The following is a 10,709-nucleotide window of genomic DNA, read 5'->3' on the forward strand; positions in this document are numbered from 1 at the left end:
TTGGAATCAATGGTAGGATAATCTTCATTCAAAAAAAAAAAAATCCTTATTCAAACAAAGATAAGCAATGAGCATTCAAATATTTATAGATTTAAGAATAAAATATAGTGATAATTAAGATGCAGAATAATATATGAATATCATATTTTTTGAAAAAGTGAAAAATTATACAATCAGAAAAGCTAAGAAGGAACATCTGCTTTTGACAGTAAGTTAGCTGGAGCCGTGCATGCAAATCCACCATGAACGTTTAGAAAACCAAAGTAGTTGAAAAAAAATATTGTTTAGATATTGAACAAGCAAGGCAGGACAATGATCTCTGGAAGAAGAGACTATGGTTAAAGGCAACTAGTGATTACTTTTTAGACTCCAATCTATGGAGGAGGTAGGCTCCAAAATCACTGCAGATGGTGATTGCAGCCATGAAATTAAAAGACACTTACTCCTTGGAAGGAAAGTTATGACCAACCTAGACAGCATATTAAAAAGCAGAGATATTACTTTGCCAACAAAGGTCCATCTAGTCAAGGCTATGGCTCTTCCAGTGGTCATGTATGGATGTGAGAGTTGGACTATAAAAAAGCTGAGCACCAAAGAATTGATGCTTTTGAACTGTGGTGTTGGAGAAGACTCTTGAGAGTCCCTTGGACTGCAAGGAGATCCAACCAGTCCATCCTAAAGGAGATCAGTCCTGGGTGTTCATTTGAAGGACTGATGTTGAAGCTGAAACTCCAGTACTTTAGCCACCTGATGCAAAGAGCTGAGTCATTGGAAAAGACCCTGATGCTGGGAGAGATTGAGGGCAGGAGGAGAAGGGGACAATAGAGTATGAGATGGTTGGATGTCATCACCGACTCAATGGACATGGGTTTGGGTGGACTCCAGGAGTTGGTGATAGACAAGGAGGCCTGGTGTGCTCCAGTTCATGGGGTTGCAAAGAGTCGGACATGACTGAGCGACTGAACTGAACTGAACCCCAAACAGATCACAGTAGTCTCACTAAATTGAGCAAAGTCAGAAAAGAGTGCAGGAGGCTGAAGCAGCTACTTTACAAGGCAGAGTTCTGGAGATGACTGTGTCTCTTTAGCCAAACAAGAAGTAGAACAGATGCCCTTCCTGAAGCTTGAATCAACTGATGAGACAACTGTAGAGAAAAGATCCAAGTGCTTTCTTTTCATTTCCTGTGACTGCTTTTATTGCCCCTGGGTACATCATTATCATTAAACATCAAATCATTTTAGTACCATGAAATAAAAGATCAAGAACAGAGATTACCAGTCCATAGAAAAACTAAAGGATAACTTCAAAACAATGTGTACTAATGCTATGATGTACAACAAACCAGAGACCATTTATTATAAAGCTACAAAGAAGCCGTTGCACTCAGGGATGAAAGTTCTTAGCCAGCAAAGACTTCAGAGCCTGAAGCAGGGCACAGACTTCATTTCAGACTTGCAAAAAGGTCAAAAGCAGAAAGATAGACAGAAACCTGTCAGAGTATGGAGAACAGCAGCTGCTGGCTGAGAGAGAGGTAAGACTCTGGAGACACTGAGGCATGGGCCTCAAGAAAATTGAAAGAGACACATATACCCCAATGTTCATTGCAGCACCGTTTACAATACCTAGGACATGGAAGCAACCTAAACGTCTATCTGCAGACAAATGGATAAGGAAGTTTCGGTACACATACATAATGGAATATTACTCAGTTATAAAAAAGAATGTATTTGAGTCAGTTCTAATGAGGTGGATGAAACTGGAACCTATTGTGCACAGTGAAGCAGGTCAGAAAGAGAAACACCAGTACAGTATATTAACGCATATATATGGAATTTAGAAAGATGGTAATGACAACCCTATATGCAAGACAGCAAAAGAGACACAGATGTAAAGAACAGACTTTTGGACTATATGGGAGAAGGAAAGGGTGGGATGATTTGAGAGAATATCATTGAAACATGTATATTACCATATGTAAACAGATGACCAATGCAAGTTCAATACATGTAGCAGGGCACTCAAAGCCAGTGCCCTGGGACAACCCTGAAGGATGGATGGGAGGGAGGTTGGGGACAGGGGTTCAAGACATGGGGACACATGTATTCCCATGGCTGATTCACGTCGATGATTGGCAAAATCCACCACAATATTTTAAAGTAATTATCCTCCAATTAAAATAAATTAATTAATTTTTTAAAAGAGTCCCAATAAGGAAAAGAAAAACAAAAATGTACTTGAAGATAAATTTAAAAGCAATAATATTAGAAAGACAGATTGACCACATTGTTACAGAATTTGGAGGAAAGCTGACCAGGTGGCTTGTTAATAGTCAGTGTGAATTAGAAAGGATGAAACCAGATGGAAGCAACAACATTGGGATTTCTTTATCCTGTGGATCCTGTTGTAGGAGAACCAGAATTTTCCACAGTTTAATGTGATCCACACAGTCAAAGGCTTTGGCATAGTCCATAAAGCAGAAACAGATTTTTTCTGGAACTCTCTTGCTTTTTCCATGATCCAGCAGATGTTGGCAATTTGATCTCTGGTTCCTCTGCCTTTTCTAAAACCAGCTTGAACATCTGGAAGTTCATGGTTCACGTATTGCTGAAGCCTGGCTTGGAGAATTTTGAGCATTACTTTACTAGCATATGAGATGAGTGCAATTATGTGGTAGTTTGAGCATTCTTTGGCATTGCCTTTCTTTGAGACTGGACTGAAAACTGACTTTTTCCAGTCCTGTGGCCACTGCTGAGTTTTCCAAACTGCTGGTATATTGAGTGCAGCACTTTCACAGCATCATCTTTCAGGATTTGAAATAGCTCTACTGGAATTCCATCACCTCCACTAGCTTTGTTCATAGTGATACTTTCTAAGGTCCACTTGACTTCACATTCCACTCAAACTGAAGCATAAAGAAAAAGAGACTGAAAAAATAGTGAACAGAGCTTCACTGACACATGGGAAGTTTCAAGCAGTTCAACATACATATAATTTACATCTCTGTAGCTGAGAGGAGAGTAGGAAAACTCAAACAGTGCAAAGAAATAATGGCCAAAATTTTTTCCATATTTGAAGAAACCCACAGATGCAAGAAGCTCACCATACCACAAACAGTATAAACACCACACACACACACACACACACACACACACACACACAAACACATAAATAGCTATACCTCATCACAATTAAATTGGTGAAATTAGCACTAAAAACAAAATCTTTAAAATAGCCAAATAAGAGAAATGTTATAACTAGAGGATAAAATAAAGATGGCATACATCACAGCAGAAGAAATGAAACCCAGAGAAATGCAGTTGTCCTTAATGCGTTGAAGGAAAACTAAATCTCTTAACCAACTTCTATGTACAGGAAAATTATTCTTTAAAAAATGAAAGTGAAATAAGGAAGTTTTTGGACAGAAGCTGAAAGGAATTACCATAAGCAAACTAAACAAAATATTTTTTCCAGTAGATAGAAAATAGCATCATGTGACTGAACAAAAGATTGAAGAGTGTGAAAAATGGTAAATATGTGGGTAAAAAAATTTTTTTTGCTCACAATATATGATTTATTTAATGTCAACTTTTTAAAGCAGAAGTGTTGAGGGTTTATCTAAGCCACACCATTGTACTGATGATTTGGGTTCCATTTTGTTTGGTCAAGTAGCCTGTAGGGACCTTAAACTGACACTAGCCCACCTTCATGCAAGTACATGCCCTAAATAACAGCACATGGGTGTGTGCCAAGTCGCTTCAGTTGTGTCTGACTCTTTGCAAACCTATGGACCATAGCCCACCTGGCTTCTTTGTCCAAGGGATTCTTCAGCCAAGAATACTAGAGTGGGTTGCCATGCCCTTCTCCAAGGGATTTTCCTGACCTAGGAACTGAGCCTAGAGTCAGTGATCAAGACCATCCTCAAGAAAAGAAAATGCAAAAGACAAAATGGCTGTCTGAGGAGGCCTTAGAAGTAGCTGTGAAAAGAAGAGAAGTGAAAGGCAAAGGAGAAAAGCAAAGATATAGCCATTTGAATGCAGAGATCCAAAGAATAGCAAGGAGAGATAAGAAACCCTTCCTATGTGACCAATGCAAAGAAACAGAAGAAAACAATAGAATGGGAAAGAGTAGAGATCTCTTCAAGAAAATTAGAGATACCAAGAGCACATTTCATGCAAAGATGGGCTCAATCAAGGATAGAAATGGTATGGACCTTAATAGAAGCAGAAGATATTAAGAAGAGGTGGCAAGAATACACAGAACTATGCAAAAAAAAGATCTTCATGACTCAGATAATCATGATGGTGTGATCATTCACCTAGAGCCAAACATCCTGGAATATGAAGTCAAGTGGGCCTTAGGAAGCATCACTATGAACAAAGTCAGAGGAGGTGATAGAGTTCCAGTTGAGCTATTTCAAATCCTAAAAGATGATGCTGTGAAAGTGCTGCACTCAATATGCCAGCAAATTTGGAAAACTCATCAGAAGCCACAGGACTGGAAAAGGTCAGTTTTCATTCCAATCCCAAAGAAAGGCAATGCCAAAGAATGCTCAAATATTACACAAATGCACTCATCTCACACATCATCACAGCTAGCAAAGTAATGCTTAAAATTCTCCAAGCCAGGCTTCAACAATATGTGAACCATGAAACTTCCAGATGTTCAAGCTGGATTTAGAAAAGGCAGAAGAACTAGAGATCAAATTGCCAACATCCACTGAATCATGGAAAAAGCAAGAGAGTTCCAGAAAAACAATCTATTTCTGTTGTATTGACTATGTGCCAAAACTTCGACTGTGTGGATCACAACAAACTGTGGAAAATTCTGAAAGAGATGGGAATACCAGACCCTTTACCTGCATCCTGAGAAATCTGTATGTGGCTCAAGAAGCAACAGTTAGAACTGGACATGGAACAACAGACTGGTTCCAAATAGGAAAAGGAGTACATCAAGGCTGTATATTGTCACCCTGCTTATTTAACTTCTATGCAGAGTACATCATGAGAAACGCTGGACTGGAAGAAGCACAAGCTGGAGTCAAGATTGCCGGGAGAAATATCAATAACCTCAGATAAGCAGATGACACCACACTTATGGCAGAAAGTGAAGAGGAACTCAAAAGCCTCTTGAATAAGGTGAAAGAGGAGAGTGAAAACGTTGGCTTAAAGCTCAAGATTCAGAAAACGAAGATCATGGCATCTGGTCCCATCACCTCATGGCAAATAGATGGGGAAACAGTGGAAACAGTGACAGACTTTATTTTGGGGGGCTCCAAAATCACTACAGATGGTGACTGCAGCCATGAAATTAAAAGACACTTACTCCTTGGAAGGAAAGTTATGACCAACCTAGATAGCATATTGAAAAGCAGAGACAATACTTTGCCAACAAAGGTCCATCTAGTCAAGACTATGATTTTTCCAGTGGTCATGTATGGATGTGAGAGTTGGACTGTGAAGAAAGCTGAGCGCCGAAGAATTGATGCTTTTGAATTGTGGTGTTGGAGAAGACTCTTGAGAGGCCCTTGGACTGCAAGGAGATCCAACCAGTCCATTCTGAAGGAGATCAGCCCTGGGATTTCTTTGGAAGGAATGATGCTGAAGCTGAAACTCCAGTACTTTGGCCACCTCATGCAAAGAGTTGACTCATTGGAAAAAGCTCTGATGCTGGGAGGGATTGGGGGCAGGAGGAGAAGGGGACAACAGAGGATGAGATGGCTGGATGGCATCACTGACTCGATGGATGTGAGTATGGGTGAACTCCAGGAGTTGGTGATGGACAGGGTGGCCTGGCGTGCTGCAATTCATGGGGTCACAAAGAGTTGGACATGACTGAGCGACTGAACTGAATTGAACTGAACTGATAAAGAATTATATTTTTAAAAATTATTCAACAATTTAAAAATCATTACTAGCTCATAGACCACACAAACATAGGTGGTAAGCCAAGGCTCAGGGTCAGTGTTTCAGATCAGATCAGATCAGTCACTCAGTCATGTCTGACTCTTTGCGACCCCATGAATCGCAGCACGCCAGGCCTCCCTGTCCATCACCAGCTCCCGAAGTTCACTGAGACTCACGTCCATCGAGTCAGTGATGCTGGGTCAGTGTTTAGCACTGCTAAATTAAAAAGTATTTTTTCTTCATGTCAACAATTATATTCTGTTTATGGTAAAAACTGAATGAAATATTTAGGGGTTAAGAGTCATAGTGTATGTACCTCACTCTCAAACAGTTCTCTATGTGTTTATACTCTTATATATACATATATATATATATATATATATATATATATGAAGAAATGATAAGCCAAATGTGGTAAGATGTAATGTCTGTAGATTCTCAGTGAAGGCTTAAAGAAAAATCTCTCTGTGATTTTTTAAACTTTTCTATAAGTCTGAATTATTTCAAAATACAAAATTATTTACACTCACATATGCATCCAATATTTACTTAAAGACCTAGAGAAAGGAACTGAGTGGGTTTAGATATCAATGTAACAATGAACTAACAGTTCTTTAAACTGAGTGATTAGTGCATGAAGTTCCATTATATAGCTTTATTTTTATTATTTGAAGATTTTCAAAATTCAAAGTTTATAATCTATGTATACACACACATGCACACACAAGCCAGAGCTGCAAACATTTGAGGAAACATTTACAGTGACATTGATAGCAGGTAATATGATTTGGGGGGGAGGGAATATAATTTAAAAAGAGAAACTAAAAAATCATATCACCTGCTATAGTCATTTGTCTAGAATTTATTCTATGAAACCTAATGAGTTGTATACACATTAATTTTTTTTTCAAAATAGCAATTTCAAGTGCATATGGTGCATCAAAATAAATCAACTTTAAAACGATTAATTTTATGCCTCCACGTTAATAACACAAATAATAAAAATGTTAATGGTGGTCACCTGTAGGAGGTATCAACATTGCTAACAATATTTTCCCTATTCTCTTCCATTTTTTAAAAATTTATAAAATATCTATTATCTTATCACAAAAGGTGTGCGTGTATGTTAAGTCACTTCCATCATGTCTGACTCTTTGAGACCCTGTGGACTGTAGCCTGCCAGAATCCTTGCCAGGATTCTCCAGGCAGGAATACAGGAGTGAGGTGCCATGCCTTCTTCCAGGGATATCACAAGATAATAAACATACAATCTTTCTGAGACATCTCAATTTCTTGGGAGGGCAGATTAGTTTTAAAACTGTTAATTTTTCAGGCATTCATCAACATGAGCCGAACTTGTCAAAATTGAAGCAACATAGCACCAACTTTTGATATGGCAATGGAAAGAATAATTTTAATCAATTTTTATAAATAAAGTATTCAGTTTGATATAAAAATGCATTTGAGATGCTAGCACCCTTTGCTTTGTGGGGGAAAAAATAAGACGCTAAGGAATTGCCTGAGACAACAGAAGCAGGACCATGTACATACAGACATGTGTTAAAACCTTGGTAGCATAGGTCAAAGTTTGCAAAAAATCAAACTTGCAACAGACTGAAATAGAGGGCTCATCCCAGTGATTACACTTCACCTACAAAGCTTGCTACATACCTGTCTAAATAGAACTAAAAGCAGCACCCATTGTGATACAAGCCAGAGGAGAAGAATCCACAGTTAGAGGTTTGCTAGAGTGACAACCTTCCAACCCAGAGGGGACAGAAGACAGGCAGCAGGATTTCAGTGACCAGATCACACACATCAAAAATATGGATTTACCTAAGGACATAGATTGGCATGGAGTACAGCTCTCAGTTAGGATGTCTGGGGTCATACTATGGTTCTGATACCAATAAGAAAGAAAACATTTAGGTAGTATCATAAGCCTGAAACCAACTGTCACAAAAGACTGATGGTGTGGATCAATGACGTGCTGTGCTCAGCTATGGCAAAAGAATCTACAGAAAGTAAAAAAAAAGAAAGAACAACTAACTCATGTATACCTGTGGCGGATTCATTTTGATATTTGGCAAAACTAATACAATTATGTAAAGTTTAAAAATAAAATAAAATTTAAAAAAAATGAACAACTAACTCAAAAGCCTGTAATAGGTTTATTGAGAAATTTCAACTCACTGGGATATAAAATGAAATGAATTTCTCTTCCCAGTCACAAATTTCAGTCTTTCACAGCTGAAGAAAAGTATTTCAGGCAAACTAAAAGGTTTCTGGCTATTTTCAGCCCTAAGATATCCATCCTACAGCCTTCTGCTAGTGTAGCTCCCCTCCTAGACTACAGCCTAGAGAGAAAAGGCTCAGCAATCCTCCCTTCATCAAGCCAGATGTCAGTTCTTCTTTGCAGGCAGCCAAAACCTCAACAGGTTTTGCAGAATCACCTTACTTGGCTTGGGTAAGAACAGTCTTCCCATTCTTTCATAGGAACAGTAGTGAAACACCTCTCACCATTCACTGAGCACTTCTCATGCTATAAAAGTCTTCTTTGATTCTATCTTCTCTTTTCTTGAAGTTCGCGTTATATAATGTAGATAAGAAGAGTGGTGGTTGATACTAATAGGAAGACAAAGGGAAGATGTCTGCCTCTAACAACTGATAGCTTAAAAAATTTTTTTAAAGTGCAAGTTGGTGCCATTCATCTTAAATTCGGAGTCTCTACTTCAATTCTTAAATTCTAAGTCAACAGAAAAAGTCAAGTTCAACGTCCTCTACAAAGGAAATTACTATGAACTGACACTATGCTGGGTGCTTGGTACAACTTACTGAATCTTTATAATAAAACTGAGAGCAATGTTTAATTACTCCCTTTCATTCAAATAAGGGAGCTGCATTTTAGGAAAAAATGAATAACTTTCCCAACATTAAGTGATGTGTGATGGAGCAGAATTTATATTCCTTACTCGCTATTTTCAAAGAGTGTGTGTGATATTTTCCACTGTATCTCCAATACTTTGGCAAACTGATGTGAAGAGCTGACTCATTGGAAAACACCCTGGTGCTGGGAGACATTGAGGGCAGGAGAAGGGGGCAACAGAGGATGAGACGGTTGGATGGCATCACCGATTCAGTGGACGTGAGTTTGAGCAAACTCCGGGAGATAGTGAAGGACAGCAGGAAGCCTGGTGTGCTGCAGTCCATGGGGTCACAGTAAGACATGACCTAGTGACTGAACAACAACATCTACACAGTACACACACACAAAAAAAAAATTCATTTCAGATATCACCAGGGATAAGGTTCTAAAGTAATTAACTGTCTTTCTGAAATGTGGATCAGAACCTATTGAAATCTGAGTTTATAGCAGACTACTGAACCCAGGGATTGTAGCTAAGCTGAGCTAGTGAAGACAAAGAATGAAAATCTCTGTGCATAATTTTGGTTTCCCCAAAGAAGGTCATCAATGATCACCTACTAATTCCATGTCTTGTCTTGATACACTAAAACCACATTTCACTTTGGTCTTAATTGATTAACAGATTTCTGACTCAGTAAATATTTCACAGCAGCTTTTACATCCTTGTTTCTCAAGCTATAGATTATAGGATTTAGCATTGGGATCACCACCCCATAAAACACGGAAAAAAGCCCTTCTCTAGCTTGCAAATTGTCTTGTCCAAGGAGGTCTTGAGACTTGGGTTTGGCATACATGAAGAAAATGGTACCATAAAATATGATCACCACAGTCAGATGTGCTGAGCAGGTAGAAAAGGCCTTGCGTCTCCCTGTGGCTGAGTTCATTCTCAAGATGGTATAGAGGATAAGCATATAGGAGAAAAAAATGACCAGAAGGGGTAGAACCAAGAAAGCCATATTTGACACTGCTAAAGTGACAATATTGAGGGATATATCAGCACAAGCTAACTTGAGAACAGCCAGTATTTCACATAAGAAATGATTGATAATATTATTCTCACAGAAAGGCAATTGCATGGCAAGAGATGTTTGCACAATTGAGTTGATTCCACCAGAGAGCCATGAAACAGAAGCCATCAGGACATACACCACCTTGCTCATGATGACAGGGTATCTCAGAGGGTTACAGATGGCCACATAGCGGTCAAAAGCCATCATGCCAAGGAGGAAACACTCTGTTGACCCCATTGCAAATCCTAAGAACATCTGCATTGCACATCCAGAGAAGGAAATGTTCCTTTTTTTTGAGATTAAGCTCACCAAAGTTGAGGGAACAGAGGAGGATGTATAGCAGATATCCAGAAAAGAGAGGTTTCCCAGAAAGAAGTACATGGGGGTGTGAAGACGGGAATCAAATATGCTTGCTATGATCAAAACACTGTTGCCAATTAGAATCACTAGATACATAACTAGAATTACAGCAAAGAAAATAATCTCAAGTTTTGGGTAACCAGAGAGTCCCAGTAGAATGAATTCATTCACAAATGTCTTATTTACTCTATCCATGTTCCAGCTTTCAGGATGTCAGAAAAGTACCAATATAAAATATTTTCACTGCCAAGTAACAAATATAACCAATTTCTTGAATAGACATTATTCTAGGGTGAAATAGTGTGTTTTCTTCAAAACTCTGTCATTCAGTTATCTTCAAGAATGTCTTTGCCAAAAACACAGTGATACTGAGAAACTGAAAATTTCAGTGCCCTGTGTCTAATGTTTGAAGTGGCTTCCTTCAGCTGGTAAAGAATCCACCTGCAATGCAGGAAACACGGGTTTGATCCTTGGGTTTTGAAGATCCCCTGGAGGAAGGCATGGCAACCC

At 38.7% G+C, this 10,709-nt stretch overlaps 1 protein-coding gene across 1 annotated transcript; it reads right to left on the minus strand.

Moving 5' to 3' along the window:
* Window positions 1–9,425: 9,425 nt before the first annotated feature.
* LOC129651021 (olfactory receptor 13C4-like) lies at window positions 9,426–10,482 on the minus strand. The gene is given in 2 exon segments (XM_055579752.1): window positions 9,426–10,419; window positions 10,421–10,482. Coding segments are annotated over 2 exon segments (1,056 nt in total).
* Between the last annotated feature and the right edge of the window lie 227 nt (window positions 10,483–10,709).

This window comes from Bubalus kerabau, chromosome 4 (assembly GCF_029407905.1).
Source record: "Bubalus kerabau isolate K-KA32 ecotype Philippines breed swamp buffalo chromosome 4, PCC_UOA_SB_1v2, whole genome shotgun sequence".
Taxonomy (NCBI): domain Eukaryota; kingdom Metazoa; phylum Chordata; class Mammalia; order Artiodactyla; family Bovidae; genus Bubalus; species Bubalus kerabau.